The sequence below is a fragment of the Pogona vitticeps genome, chromosome 3 (assembly GCF_051106095.1).
Source record: "Pogona vitticeps strain Pit_001003342236 chromosome 3, PviZW2.1, whole genome shotgun sequence".
NCBI classification, from domain to species: Eukaryota; Metazoa; Chordata; class Lepidosauria; order Squamata; family Agamidae; genus Pogona; species Pogona vitticeps.
The window spans coordinates 56,098,408-56,114,734 of NC_135785.1; the positions used below are offsets into that span (position 1 = coordinate 56,098,408).

General features: G+C 40.3%; 1 protein-coding gene across 1 annotated transcript; it reads right to left on the minus strand.

Annotated features, from left to right (window-relative positions):
• Positions 1 to 5,558: 5,558 nt before the first annotated feature.
• CALHM3 (calcium homeostasis modulator 3) lies at positions 5,559 to 12,520 on the minus strand. The gene is made up of 3 exons (XM_020788982.3): positions 12,234 to 12,520; positions 9,239 to 9,500; positions 5,559 to 7,566 (listed from the first exon to the last, which is right to left on the minus strand). The coding sequence occupies exons 1-3, from the start codon at positions 12,518 to 12,520 to the stop codon at positions 7,084 to 7,086; spliced, it is 1,032 nt and encodes a 343-aa protein (XP_020644641.2). The 3' UTR covers positions 5,559 to 7,083.
• Positions 12,521 to 16,327: the final 3,807 nt, after the last annotated feature.

The following is a 16,327-nucleotide window of genomic DNA, read 5'->3' on the forward strand; positions in this document are numbered from 1 at the left end:
AGCTCATTCACTCTCTTGCACACATGCACACATGCACTCTCACTCAGGAACACACACATGGCTCACTCTACTGTGCAACCTTTTGTGACGAACAGAGTCTTTTGGTACCTTAAAATTAAGAAATTCAGCATAAGCTTTTGTGGATAGCAGCACAGTACATCAGATGTTATCAGAAACGTATGAAGAAGCACCATAAATATTGCAGTATTACCTGAGTATTGTGTTGCTCTTTATGTAACTGCCAAATTGCTTCTGACTTGTGGCAAATGAATGAACTGATCATCCCCAAATGTTGTATATTTAACAGTCCTGCTTGTGACTGGCAAACTAAAGGCTAGGACTTCATTTATTAAGCCAATCCATCTCATGTTAGGTCTTTGTTTACTGCCTTCCACTTTTCCCAACATTATTGTCTTCTCCAGTGAATTTTGTTTTTTCATTAAGTGTTCAGAATATGATAACCTCTGTTTAGTCATTTTAGATTCCAATGAGAGTTCAGACTTGAGTGGATCTAAAACCCATTTACTTGTCTTTCTGGCAATCCATAATGTTCGCAAAGCTCTCCTCCAACATTTCAAATGAATGCTTTTTTTTCCTTGTCAGCTCTCTGGAATATTATCCAAGACATTTTCTTTCTGTATGTAATTCTGATTGAAAGCAAACAACCTTATAAGAAAAAGTCACACAAACAACAACATGAAAGAGGAAAATGAAGAAGGATGACAATGCAAAGTGGGTTGCAGTGAGTAGCAGTCAAACTACTAGCTGTGGGTGGTGATGTGAAAGGAGATGCACATCAAAGCCTTGTGAAAAGGGAAACCCAGTAAAAAGCTTCATGGTATATTTGTAGAGAGCTTCAGGGGAACAATCTGTGTAAACTCATTAAGTGGAGGCTGAAGGCCTCCTTCACAGTACTGTGATTGAGCACACCAGTGTCCTCAAAATTGTTAGGTGCTCAGATGGATTCAACACAAAATTGTGGCTCACTGCCCAAGTGGCGAACAAGCATGCCATGCCTTATTCCACGGTAGCTATTTAGCATGTTCTTGGAGCTGCTGTAATAAACTGCTGAAGAGAAAGTGAACAAAATCTGAAAATTAAGATAGAGTTTCATACTAGGGTTGTGCAAATCACAATTTGGACAAATGACAAATTCAAAACTGAATTGACTTTATTCAGACTGATTTTTATGAAATCTGGATCAAAACAGAATGGCTGAATTCACTTCCAGGATAAAGTGAACCAAGTGTATGAACTGATTCCATTCTGAGGATGAATTCAATCAGAGGGAAATCACATGAGTCTACTTGTTTTCCTTCCATGACAATCCCCAAAATAAGATGCCACCTAACTCTTTCTAATAACAGGACTGGTCCTGAGAAGAGAAGAGAGAAAAAAAGGAAAGTGAAAATCAGGAAAACGCTATGCAGTTCCTTGCTAACATTTTATCTACATTGAACATTGAGTTAAGAGCTCCAGGATAGTACTATAGCAAGGGTGGGCAATTAATTTCTATTGGGGGGGGGGGAACATGAAAAATCTGAACTGTGTTCCAGGGCCAAAACAACTTTACTTAAAAATAAAATGAAACAGTGATGTTATGATTGTTTTTATTTTAAACTTGGTAATCTTCACAAATACTAGAGAGATTTTTTTGCAGTATGTTAAAGATAAGCAACTGATCAACTTTAGACAAAGAGCTATAAATGGTTTTGATGTTCAAAACTGTCCATGGGCCGGACAGGAGCAGCTCACGGGCTGTATGTGGCCCTCGGGCTGCACTTTGCCCAGGTCTGTACAATAGTTGAAAATGCAAAACATAATGATCTGCCCTTTTCATTATATCCAAAATAGCTTTACTGATATGTTTTGATAGCAAAACAAACAATACGATATAATATAACCAGGAACCCAATGATGCGATACTCTGAGCAATAACAATGTCAATGGATGCTTAGCCCCATAACTTCATAATCAAACATTGCATTCCAATCTTTTTGCTGTCTGGAAGAACTGAGAAATATCCTTTAGCAGAAATTAGCATGCAAGTTAAATCTACATCTACTTCGTTCATCAGCCGCTTACTTAGGAAAAATATCCAATTTGATTAAGGAACATGGTAAACAGGGAAGGTAAAACTCTTAATCTCTGTATTTTACATCTCTTTGAGTGTATCTGTGTAAAACTAAATTAGAATAAGTCCCTCATATATGGAGAAGACTGAAAACTATTCTGAATAAGCTTCTGCCATGAAGCTGCAGTTAAAATGCAGAAATCTGCAACTGATAGAAGTATGACCTGCCTGATTTTCCCCACTTTATTTTCATGAATGAATTCAGAGCTGCAGAACTGTAGACATCAAAAGGATTAAGGGATAAATTGGGTGCCTCTCCTCCTTAAAAAATATGTGTACATTCATTTTATATGTTTAGCTTGCTAACAATACACATGCAGTTCCTTTGATCATGAATACTTTGTTACTGGCTGATCAAAGCTGGATGCAATGGGCAAACAGCATTTGGCAGAAAGACAATTGAATTATCTTTTGGCAATGATAATGCAAAAAAACCAAAACAAAGAAGCAAGGAAAACACCATACCACACAAGGAAAAGTGTTTATTCTCTACTATAAAAGGATGGAAGCAGCAACATTCTTCAACATCCAAATGTAGCAACAATAAAAACATTCAAACAACTATACTTGTGGTAACATTATAAACAATTCCTCTTTTTTCTCATGATAATGTGATCGTCTGGGTCTCTATTTATGGTGTCTGGTTTCTTTAGGACAGTGGTTCTCAACCTTGGGTAACCCAGGTTATTCTTGGACTGCAATTCCCACGGGCCTTCACCACCAGCTGTGCTGGCTCCAGTTTCTGGGAACTGCAATCCAAGAACACCTGAGTTACCCAAGGTTGGGAACCACTGCTTTAGGATTTAGGATATGGGTCAGGAAATCCTGACCCATATCATTTGTACATGTGTCTATGTTAAATCTTATTTTCATTAATTTCTTATGTGTTCTGGTTTATTATAGTGCAACATCAGTGTAGTGTTGTTGTTGTTTAGTCATTTAGTCATGTCAGACTCTTCATGACCCCATGGACCAGAGCACGCCAGGCCCTCATGTCTTCTCAGTGACCTCAGTGTAGTAGTGGCATGCTAACCAGAATTGTCAATCACTAGTATGCTAAGCAGCAGTTGCCAATGTTACCTTTTGTGCTACAGTCCACTAGATCACTGGTTCTTAACCTTGGGTTACTCAGGAGTTTTGGACTGCAACTCCCAGAAGCCTTCACCACCAGCTGTCCTGACTGGGGTTTCTGGGAGTTGCAGTTCAAAAGCATCCGAGTAACAAAGGTTAAGAACCACTGCACTAGATCCTCAGCCTGTATAGCTGCTGGCTCACCCACAGAAGCTCTGATGCTAACCTGAATGGGCCAGTGTATCTGGTGGGTGCATTAAAGCAAGCAGGTGCATGTGGAATGCTTTCTCTGTGGCCCTGCACTTATCAAGTCTGGATCTGTGGCTGTCCAAGGATGTAAAATGGATACATCCACGTGACCTCTTTGATTGTCAGCCAAAGTAGCTGGTGTGAGCAAAGGTTAAACCATTACACAAGGGAAGGACCAAGTATTATTTAACGTTTGTGCTATTGGATTTACCGTTCTTTACACAATTTCCAACATGTATTTGTGTATCTCAAAATGTTGGCAGAAGAAAAAGTCTAAAACATTTGGAGGGAATCCAGTGGGGAGGGCCAATCTATCACTATTCCTTCCTTGACTCTGCTCTTCCTGCTTTGATTCTCTGGCATGAACTCGATTTGGGAAAGTTTTCCATCCCTACAAACAATTCCAGTTTCCAAAGCAAAACAAGGCAGAGTCTTGCTATGTTTTTCTCTTTCCCTTCCTTCAGAGACTCGTGGCATGAATGTGAGCTGTGTAAAGAAGGTTGTGGGTACTAGAGGTAGTGGCTATATTCAACCAAGGGTTAATATTGCTGATAGCTGTAAAAAGACCAACTCAATTACATTTTGCTGAATGCCCCACGCCAATCCATCTATAAGAGGACAGAAGGTCTCAGTTTACTTTCTGCGATGGAGCATATGGCACAACATGGAGTGCATAGCCATACTTGGGCAGCCGTCCAACCTACTCAGAAGTATGTGAACTGATACTAAACTAAATAAGGGCAGACTCAATGGCAGCAATCCTCCCGTCCTCCTGTCTTCACCAGGAACAATGCTCCCTCCATCTCTCAATTCTCCTTTCATTTCTGATATTGTGTTGTTGCTACTGCTGCTGTTGTTGTTACAGTTACATCATATGTACACATGGGGATTTATTAATAAATAAATTGACAGAAAGAATGGTTGAATTTTTACCAGGTCCAATAGATTTTTCTAGGCAGTCAACAATACATTAGAATTATAACATAAAAATAAAATAACAGTTGCACATAACAGCATATAGTAGTACCAGATATACTAGATTCCAACCTCAAGGTGGTTTACAATCCAAAATAAACACAAGGAGACAACAGGGGGAGGAGAAATCAGAGACCCACATAAGCATAAGAAAAATATGTTGCACTTCTATTAGTTTCGTAGCCTGTGTCCTGAGCACACTCCTGTACTGCAGTGAGTCCTGGACCCTTCATGCACGGCAGGAGAGGAAGCTGAACACTTTCCATATGCGTTGTCTCTGATGCATTTTTGGTATCACTTGGCAGGGCAAAGTTCCAAATAGAGTAATTCTAGAATGAGCTGGAATTTTTAGCATGTATACATTACTGAAACAGCGACGTCTATGTTAGCTAGGGCATGTTGTGAGAATGGTTGATGGTCGGATTCCTGTATGGAGAATTATTGCAGGGAAATCGCCCCAGAGGGAGACCACAGCTGCGATACAAGGATATCTGCAAGCGGGACATGAAGGCCTTAGGAATGGACCCCAACAGATGGGAAGCCCTGACATCTGAGCATTCAGCTTGCAGGCAGGCAGTGCATCATGGCCTCTCCCATTTTGAAGAGACCTTTGTTCAGCAGGGCGAGGCAAAGACTAGCAAAACTAGCAAAATCAGGGAGCTGGACAGGGAACAGATTGTATTTGTCTTCAGTGTGGAAGGGATTGTCACTCTTGAATTGGCCTTCTCAGCCACACTAGACGCTGTTCCAAGTCCTCCATACAGAGCACGTTACCATAGTCTCTTGAGACTGAAGGATGCCTAATCTTCATAAAAGTTTTGTAATTGCTGAAACATTTGACAAGTCAATGACCTTAATGATAACTTAAGAGTAATATCAAAGGAGGATTTCTGTTTGTGGCATAAAACAGAAGAACGGAGGATAGTGTCTTATACCAGGTCAGAGCATTGGTTCACCTGGGCCAGAATTGGCAACTCTGACTGGTTGCAGCTCTCTTGGTTTCAGACAGGATTCTTGTAGCAAGCCACTCTCAAACCTCTACCAATCCAGGCCTCCAGGAGTGCTCACTACTTCTCTCCATGAACTGCTGCCACCAACCTATCCTTAAAATCAAAAGGACAAGTGTTTCTTTCAAAACAAATAAAGTGTTTATTGATCTGTACAAAATTAAAAGGGTAAATCACAGGTATTAAATCAATTAGTCAATCACTGTTTATAAGACACTAGCTCACACAGACTTTTCCCTCACTGATAGGCTCTTTCTCACTCTCAATCAATCTCTCTAATCACTCATCTTCCAAACTCAATCTCCTCTCACACATCACACACACCTTATATAATCCAGCCCCTCCCACTTCTGCACCACCTTCCGTCCTCTCATTGGCTGAGGTTCCCCTGTCCATCTGTGACAGACAGGCGAGAGCAGAGCTGCACGCCACAATTCTTTCCAAGGCCTGCCTGGAAATCCATGGTATTTTCTCATGGCCTCAGATCCAAGTACTAATCAGGCTCAAGCCTGTTCATCTTCTGAAATAAAACCAGACTTGACTCCACTATCAGAAAAATTCTGCTGCTGTAATTTCATTATTCTTCAGGGGATTCTGTTAAGATGACTACATGCCTGGCTCTCACAACTAAAAACCAGCTATCCTGTATATTTCAATGCTGGGGAGCTGTTCCCCCACCCACTTGGCCCAGACATGATTTCACACAATGACTCATTACAGATCTGCTACATGGCCTTTCTAATTTAGTATGTCTGTTCCATGTTATTCTGACTTGTCTACTTGTTATCTAGAGTTACCAGTTCTTCAAAATAAAACCAACTTTTATCTTTAAGAGACACTTGATGTCCCACCATCACATCACGTGGTGGACTGTGACCTTGATTCTTTCACTGATAATTCAGTTTAGTTTGCTTATCCTTTTCCACCACTGTAATCATGGCCAAAATCCTGTTGCTTAGTGTAGCAGGTCATTCCAACGTAGGCCAATCCATGGGGATGTGGTCAGTTAAGTCCTCCACGAATTCCAGTTTTTAAAATGGGCCTGTTCTAGTTGCAACTTACTATACTAACCAAAAGCATTTCAACCAATGTGCAAGCTGTGAGCTCTGCTGTTATTTCCTGTATGTTCTATATCTTGCAATTATGGCATATGAAGAAATAAAGGTGAACTCAATTGGGTGGCAATGCAAGTGATCATGTTTTGCTCCATTCCTAGAAAAATGACAGCTGCAGTATTTGCACACCAAACTACTTTTACACCCTAGCTACTTGACAGCTTTATATCTGAGACACTTGATCTGGCAGCCTTTCCCAACCATCTCCAGATGTTTTGGACTACGACTCCCATCATCATGGGCCATTTGCCATGCTCACTGAGGCCAAGGGAAATAAAATTCAAAGCAGCTAGTAGTTCACAAATGGGGGGAAGATCATGATGGGAGTTACCAGAAGTAAATGAGGACAGAGCTCTTGTACCTTTACTAGCTGGGTGGGAGAATAAAAAGATGGGGGAAGCCAAACAAATTGCACCGGGTGAAATTTCTACTGAAATTAAAGATGTAGAGGACCTTTTCTCTCCTGTATCTGATCATCCTAGCTGTGTGATATGGTGTTTATCTAACTCTGAGAAATATTCACTCTTTTTATTTAAACATCTGTTTCCCTGTTATCTGAGGCCACTAATTGTGGATGCCACCTGTTAATCATACTGCCTGCCCAAGTCATAGATGTCCTCTCTGTGCCTGCAGGTTGTCGCTGTGTTGCTTGGCACAGATCTAATGGTGGCCTGCTTCTGTACCATGACTGAAGAAGCTCATTCATCTGCTCCTGACTGGTGATTCCTCGCAAATGATCTTCTTCCCTTTCCTTCTCCTCTCTTTCTTCTGTGTGAACATGGAACCGTTTCAGTTTGATCTCTTTCTGCATGCTTTCAAAGAAATGGAGGATGCATTTGTGTGCAAAGTCCCGGGCATGTTCACAGCAGGTTTCATCAAATATCTTTTGTTCAATATCAATGTAGTTGCTCCAGTATCGAGTCTGCAAAAAGGCAGTCTGATCAAAGCAGGGCCTGAGAGAACGGGCAAGGAACGCTATCATTATAAGGGTCAGCAGTATGCTCCATCCAAAAGCCTAGGAGCAAAAAGAAATATGACTGAGAACAAGTGAATTGTACAGAAAGCAAACCCATTCATAAGAATACAACATAACCCAAAATAGAGCTGGGCAGATCAGGACCAATGGCATTGTGGGAGTTGTAGTTTAAAACACAAATCTACACACCTCTAATACAAAATAACAGTCTTCTGGAGCATCTCTCAGATCCTCTGGTGCAGAGATGCCTAATGTGTGCCCCTCAAGATATTTTGGATAGCTGCTCCTACCCTTTCTGATCACTCATGACACCAGATACGGCTGATAGGAAGCAGCCCAACAATATCTGGGGGTCATTCCTGTTCTAGCCCAAAATGCTGTAGAAACCTTCAGAAAGGGACTATACTATTGCCATTTATTTAGTGCTAGACAATCTAAAGGGGAAAAAAGATTATGATGAAAAGAACATAGAGGAACATGGTCCTTGAGTGAAAGCCTTATATAGTATTTTTATATGCGTTGCCAACTTTGGAGCTGAAAAGGTTCACTACTTCTGTGTTATATGGATAGAATGAAAATGGCAGGAACAGGAGGTGGCAGCAAACACTTTGTCAGGATTTGGGGAATGGATTTTTAGAGCAACGGAAGGACAGTATGGTCGACCAATGTGAAGGACACCAGTGAGTTTGGTGTCTTTTTCATTGGTCGACCATACTGCCCAACTACAGCTCTCTCTCCCTTATAACAAACCAGAAAATGTGTTATCAACTACCCAACTGTCAGTAGAAAAAGCTGCGCCCCTACCACTATGTGTCTCTTTATATTGTATCTTTCTGGCAATTTTGATTGTGACTGCCTTTGGGAGCCAATCTTTATTCACACATAATAATACAGTAATAATATTTCATATGCATTGAAAATGAACAAACTACCATATTTTTCTGTGTATAAAATGACACTTTCCCCTAAAATCATTAGAGGAAATATTGAGGGTCATTTTCTACACAGAAGGAGGCAGAGGCAACGGAGAAGCCACACTTGGCTGCCTCTCATGGCTGCCCATTGACTGCTGCCGCCACCAGCGGATCGCCTCCTCCAGCACCACTTGCAGGCTCCCTTCAGGCAGGCAACAAGGCGGCAATGTGAACTGGAGGTGAGCCCTGGCAGGAGGAGGAGGTGATTGGATGGCAGCAGCAGCAGTCAATGGGCAGCCACGAGAGGCAGCTGTATGTGGCTGCTCCTTTGCCTCTCTCTCTGCCTTCTCCTCCTGCTGCTGCTGCCACCTCCGCCACCAGATTGCCTCCTCCAGCACCACTTGCAGGCTCCCTTCGGGCAGGGGACAAGGCAGCAACGTAACTGGGCGGTGGAGGCAGCAGCAACAGGAGACAACTTGTGGCTGCCCATTGACTGCTCCTCTGCCTCCGGCAAGAGACAAAATTAGGGGGTCATCATATACATTGGGGGGGTCATATACATGGAAAAATAAGCTACTTCAGAATTCTTACCTATCCCACATCAACTCATATTATGAGACAGATGGAAAAGGTGACTTGCTCAAAGCATTTTATTTGAGACATTATTCCATCATCTATTAGTGCAGGAACTGGGTTACTCTAGAAAAGCTACTTTTAAAGACTATAAGCCCCAGAGTCATCCAGATAGCAGGGCCACTTGTCTATAAAATCAGGCCCAATAGATGCATATTATATACCTGTGACCAGCATCTGAGGTACCTGGACACTGCCTTGCGGGACGTGTTATTCCTCATGAGTTCATCATCCTTACATGGGACCTTGGAGAACAAATGCTGTACCTCATCAAGAGAGGTGATATTAGTAACAAAATCTGGAAACGTATCAGGGTCAACGGAACTGCTGAAGGCACATACAAAGCATTTTCCATCAAGGAGGGTGACTATGATCCAAACAACAGGTGCAATCATGGCCCGTTGCAGGACAGAGGAACACATGAACCTGTGATTGGATAAAGAAGGAAGAAATGAATTGCTGTCTTTAAGGCTGTACGTTTTAGCTGAGTAACAAAGGGAGGTATAAGATAGTCACATTTCAATGATCCAAAAGGGGCTACCACATTAGTTTGCTGCAGCAAAAGCAACTAAGACTATTACGGCACATAAAAAATTTATTTAGTTAGTTATTTGAGCCATTTCTCCCCGTAGGAGGCCCAAGGCAGTTCACAATCAGTTAAAACAGCATAACACAAGTTAAAACATAGTAAGATGTAATAACAACACACCCACCTCAGTTTTTTTCTCTGTGTGTAATAAAAATAAAAATAAAATAAAATCATAATTGTTAAGATGTACTTTTGTGGATGAGAGTCATTTGATCAAATATTTATGCTACATGAGTCAATTTCTATTTTAAAAAACCCTAAAAACCTTGCCTTTTCAAAGAACAAAGAACCTTTGTAGGAACTGACACATCCAGTGAACAGAAATTATCTAGCATGTAGAGTCCACTCTGTGGGGACAGGGTCCTGGTCATGAAGGAAACACCTAGTTCTCCCTATTATATTAGGTGGCAACTCCCAACAGCCCTGCTGTGCATAAGGTAAAGGATGAGATGAACCTCTTCATCCCTTGTATGGAAGCCAACTGGTTTGGCCATATAACAGGACCTTCCATTGCACTATAGACAGCAGGATAATGAGGCAATTGTCTCAGTCTGCTTAATGTTAGGGACAGTCCTGGGTTCTGCACTGAATCCCATCCATACTGCATGGCACACAAGATCTGCAGGGATTTCCTTTCCTTTCGAACAGTTTTGAGAAGTAAAAAAGAAAGGGGAAAACTTTCTTTTCAGAGCTATGATCAATTAAGGCCTGCTTACCCAAGGGCTATGGGAATTCACTGGGTCATCTACTTAACATTTCAAGGAGAACAATGCCTCAGCAATAAAAATTAAAATAAAAATGTAGCCATCTGTGCAGATCACTTACAACAGGGTGCCAGAGGGAACTGAAAAGGACCAAGGAGACACCACTGATCCAAAGCAAATGTGCCTAACATCTGGGTACTTGTCAAACCCAGATATTTGAAAGCATACAGTGTTATGTATAAAATAATGACATTTCAGACATCTCAATCATAATGCTGGACATAATCTTAATCTAGCTAGACAAAGACTTTAAATGGAGTAGATACGATGTAGAAAATATGTGACTAGGCTCTCCCAAAAATCCTCCTCAGGGTTTCTCCTCAGTTTTGATGCTTCCAGACAAGGCATTTATTTTACAATCACCCTGCCTCGTTCACAGAAATTGAAATGGTTGGGGATGGTGTCCATGTTCAGATATTGTTATCTCCAGTTTCTCACTGCTTTGTCATTTTCTTATCAAGAGAGAGAAATGATTTAAAAGGGAAAACTGGAAAATGAGTCATGGCAGCTAGATTTCTTTCTTGTTAGGTAGAAATGTTTCAGCACTCATTCAAGTAGCTTCTCCAGTCTGAGGAGAGTTGGTAGGAGATCCCTGATATATCCTCCACATTGGTTTCACTTCCTCCTGGTCTGAATAGGCTCATTAGAAGAACAAAGGACTGGGGGTGAGGGATAATCCCACTTCTGCAGTCCTTCTCACCCCATTGTCATGGGTCATTAATGGTGGTTAACAGTGGTCACCCAAAAGACTGGATACCAAAACACAACTGGAGAAATATAGTATACGTGATTCAATACAAAGAGGAGTGCTGTACAGGGGTGGAGGCCTTAGATACAATCTGTCTCCTAGTTATCATGCTGCCCTTTCACCCATCCCCAGAAAGATCAGGACCACATCTACCAGAAAGACCACTGTTAACTACCGTTAATGGCTCATGACAATGGGCAGAGAACAACTGCAGAAATTGGATTATCTCTCACCCCCAGTCCTTTGTTCTTCTAAGGAGCCTGTTCAGACACCAGAGAAGTGAAAATAACATGGAGAATATATCAAGAATCTCCTACAGACTCTCCTCAGACTGAAGAAGCTACTTGGATGAGTAGCGAAACATTTCAACCTAATAAGAAAGAAGTCCAGTTGCATGATTCAACTTCCAGATAACCTCACCTGGATGACTGAGAATCTTCACAGATATTTAGGAGGGAAAGTACAGGTATCTGTGTTTTATACTAAGAGCTTCCCACCCAGAACTATGATTAATACACTTCCATGTAGCATTTTCTCTACTGAGATCATGTATTTCCCCCTATTTATTTAGGGGAAATTTTGTTGGATGGGTGGGTGGTTGACTAGGTGTGTTGGAAGGAAGGAAGGAATTTGGAGGGATGAATTAGGAAAATAATTTAGGAAGAAATTGTTAAAATCTTTATCTTCTAGAAGTGCAGAATCCCACCCATCCATACTATTTTTAAATGTAAAAAAACATGCATGTTCTCTCATTACTTTTAGTTTTGCCCTGAGATAAAAGTGCCTCTGGAATCCCTGCATACAAATACGTACGTATTATTTTCCGTTGGGCATGCCACACTTTTGAAGTTCAAGACTGTGCAGTATGACTATACATGCGGTTTACATTAACGCATCTCAGTAATTTATGATGATCTCCAGTACAACAAAGACTTCCAGATTCTGTTAAAATATACCTTTATATGAATTCTAAATAATATTAAACAAGTAACTTTAAGGAAGGTTACAGTCTGCAACCAGCCAGAGCAAAGAAGAGAGCAATGACTAAAATCTCCCACCTGATTATGGCCAGATTCTTCTTCCTGTCCCCAATAGGTCTTTTCCATTCTTCAAGCATCACCACAAATTGTCTGTTGACAATAAGCCCACAGAGAAAAAGTGCCACTGGTGGGATGAACATGATTCCCAAACCATACACCATGTTGTATTTAGCAAGACAAGGACAGTTGAAGTCAAAGGAGGTGTAAATCTTGACACTTGCCAATGCGAGAAGTGCACAGATCCCATTTGTCACTGACTCTGAATTAGACTGGAAGTACTGGAAGATCATCCGGAATCGATCCATTATGACACTTAGGATCCTTTTCTCTAAAGAAAATTTGGTCTCCTTTCAGAGAGAGGAAGCACGGTCTGGTCTGGTCTGGTCTGGTCTTGGAAGCCCTAGTTGCCAGAGTGTTCTGTTGAGCTCTATGAGATTAAATTTGGAAAAACAGTAGGCAGAAAGGGCAAATAACAAGGCACTTACTTTTGCACAGATGCCCTTCCCAGTTGTTTTGCATTAATCCCACGTTAACTTTGTTGTGTATTTTTTGGCTTCATGTCTAGAAATCTTATTCAACCTCCATTGACCCAACTGTTCTTTCCAGCCGTATTTATATCGTATTCATGTGTTGTTGAATCAGGATGAAATATTAAGCCTGGCTGATTCACTTTCAGAAGAAGATGAATAGAACTTTCCTGGTACTATAATAGTTCCATTAAAATATAGCTAAATCACAGAAATCTTTTGTATGTCAACCAGCTGCAGGTTGCATTGTTTATCTTCCAATGTGGAGACTGTAGCTGGTGCACCATAGAAAATGTAAGTTGTTTTTAAACATACAAAGGCTAATTTCTCCTCTTTCCGTGGCAGTTCTCTTGTGTTCCCAAAGATGAATCATCACTGATGGGTGTGAGAAACCAGGCTAATCAAATCAGGTATTTTGCTTATAACTCTCCTCCTCTACATCCTGTTGTTAGAGGAGCTGGCTGTAATGCAGTGACTTTTATACTGCCTGAAAGAGAGGATACAGGAAACATTAAATACAAGACTCGATTTCTTGTCTTGCATTTTGACTGCTGTACGTATGTTCTAACAACTTTATAAGCTTCTCCATCAAAACCAAACAAGTTTGTTTGTAACACATTTGGTGTGATGCTTACTAGAACTGATTTTGTGGGATTCTAGGAATGGAGCATCATGACATGGCTGAGTTTACAGTGAAAGAAATGGTGCCCAGTAGGGTCTCCAGCAGCACTGCTATCCATGTCTTGTTCATGACCCAAGCTGAATGTAGCATAGTATAGTATGTGGCATGGTTGTTCTTTACAAGTATGTACTGCTTCTGGTTTATTAAGAAACATAAAAGCATATGGCTGTTGGTCTCAAACAACTGGAGAGGACTCTCTGGGAAAGGTTATAGGACACTGTCAGGTTGAGAGGTAAACAGCCCTGCTCAGCTCTTGCAAACCCAAGACTGTGGCTTCCTTTATTGAGTCAATCCATTTCTTATTTGGCACTTCTCTTTTCCTGCTACCTTCAACCTTTCCTGACATTATTGTCTTTCCCAGTTCAGCTTGCCTTCTCATTATGTGTCCAATGTACAATAGCCTCAGTTTAATCATTTTTGTTTCTAGGAAGAGTTTAGACTTGATTTGATGTGGAACCTGTTTATTGTCTTCCTTGCTGTATTCTCAAAACACTTCTCCAACAACACATTTCAAATGAATTTGCCCCCCCATCAGCTTCATCACTGTCATCTCACATCTGTACCTAATGACTTTGAATCCCTTATGCATACACAGTATTTTCATTTTTATGTACAGATCCTATATGTATACATAGCTCATACCTTCATTTGAACATACAGAAGTTGGGTATGGGGCTGGATGCTGTAATCCTGCTCTCTTCTTTCCCTGTAATCATATCAATGGATATGCCACCTAGTTAGGTCTTGTGATAAAAACCAGTCGAATTTAGGAGTGCCTTACAATATTCTCCAAAAAATATCTATAGTTTAAAGTTAGGACAAATTGTAATTGATGTCACAAAATGTCCATATGACAATCTTTGTATAATCTGGGTTATGCCCAATATAGTTCACAAAATTCAGTGAAGAACAAATTTTATAAATAATGCTAACAGGTCACTGAACCCATTTTCAAAAGCAGACAAATTCAGAGTCATTTGCAACAGATTATATAGATCCTCTCTATATTAGTGTGGGATTAAATGAATGAAATCAAAGTTACAGTTCTCCAGTTTCTCAGAGCTGGTAATGGTGTCATGTTCTTGTTTGTGCCTGAGGTTCAACATGTATAATGTTAAGAACTCCTGTCAACAAGCAACCAAAACATAAGGTTTCAGAAAAAGCACTCTTCAATACAGCCCAGAAAGTTACTTTCAAGAAGAATGGATGTATTAACATGCTGCAACCCTCAATACAAAGATCATCAGAGTCCCAGAGTGAAACCTACTACTGCTTGGTTGTGGATGACTTCATATGTCATCTAATGTTAGCTGGACTTCGATTAAACCCACTGAAAACAATGCCAATACATTTGTTGTGATTTACAAGTCTAATTTATTTCACTGAGCTCACTTAAAATTGGATCTACCTCCGTTATAGTGATTCTTATAACAAATAACTTTCCAATCTCAATTTCAAGGTTCAGCTGGATCTAGCTTATTAACAGAAAGCCTTCTTAAAGATTTATGAGTGCCGACACAATTTTCCCCCCCAAGGAATAAGAAAATATTTTGTCATTTTTAAAGTTGAATTGTTCCAATCCATATTGTCACAGTAGATAAGAATTACTATTGTATCAACACCTGATTCAGACACAAGGAGGCAGTGTTTGGCAATCAATAATGAAGCACTTATTCTGTAGGCTTTATAAATGTTACCTTTATCTGTTATCTACTACTAAAGCCCAACCATAAAGTGCTGGAGGCTGCTTCTTCATTCTGCTGTGGGGAGTACCTTGGTACCATCTTCACTAATGTGAGAGTTTTTATTAAGCATTATATTACTGCCACTTCAGTGGATTCTGTCTGGTGTCTCAAAAGAAGCAAAAGAAGGCTTTCTAGTAACAGCACACTGGCTATGGAACCAAGAATGCGATATTCCCATGGGCATCCTGGTTCTGTCTATGCTAACGTATTCTCTGTGCAAAGCAAAGAACCCTTTAATCTAAATTGTTATATCTTCAGATATTTCTGTTTTTATATGAGGTCATGTTTTTGTGTTCTTATCACCATTTTTTCTTTTATATTTGAAGCCACAGTGCCAATCTCTTTGAAGGGAAGAATATAAATTCATATAATAAATAATAAATAAATCTTGATCTAACTGATCTAGTAGTGAAAAATAAGAGTTTTAGTCAAAGACATATCTAGTTCCTGCCAAACTCAGGGTGCAACTACATAGTGAGGGAAATGCACTGTGAAATTGCAGTGAAGAATTCAGTACTTTTTTATTTAAGTGCCCATACAAACAGGGGAGTAAAAACCTTCTAATTGCAATTCTATTTGAAGCGCCTGTAGGTGGTGCAGTTCAAAGCAATTGATTTGAGAAGGCTTTCCTTCCTTGATGTACTCATTCCTCATCTTATCTTGCTGATCATAGAGCTTATTAAGGTATACCAAGTAAATAAATAAAATAAGCAGGAGCTCTGCCCAAGGAAAAACTATAAAAAAATAATAAGTGATTTGGGAAAGAGGATTTGCAGCGAGAGGTGAATGCTACCACTGCTGTTGTGTTTGAATGTGCTCTCCTAATCCTCCCTCATGAGGCAGAAGGCAAGGGGGAAAGTGTTTTGCTAAAGGACTGCTTTGCATGTATATGCATGTGTTTGATTACTCTTTCCTTTCTTCATTAGTTCAAAGCAATCACAGTTTAAACTGAAATGAAAGGATTCAATTTTTTTAAGTAGAAGGGTCTCTGGTGGGAGCAAAAACTATGGATTGGAGCTGTGTGACTCTGGTCTGATTCAAATTTGCCATTGCGTCATGTGGTGAATGGGGAAAAATGCAAAGAAGATCACTGAGCACCAAAGGATCTGAAAGGTGTTAAAATTAATTCTTATGTATGTTTTGGATTCTTAATCTGCT

Bases quoted from the DNA above. Each gene is read 5' to 3' on its own strand.
- CALHM3 (XM_020788982.3), bottom strand. From the start codon at position 12,520: ATGGATCGATTCCGGATGATCTTCCAGTACTTCCAGTCTAATTCAGAG. The intron at 9,501-12,233 runs GTGGGAGATTTT...ATCCAATCACAG, and splicing joins AAGAATCTGGCCATAATCAG to GTTCATGTGTTCCTCTGTCC. The intron at 7,567-9,238 runs GTATATAATATG...TTTTGCTCCTAG, and splicing joins ACCTCAGATGCTGGTCACAG to GCTTTTGGATGGAGCATACT.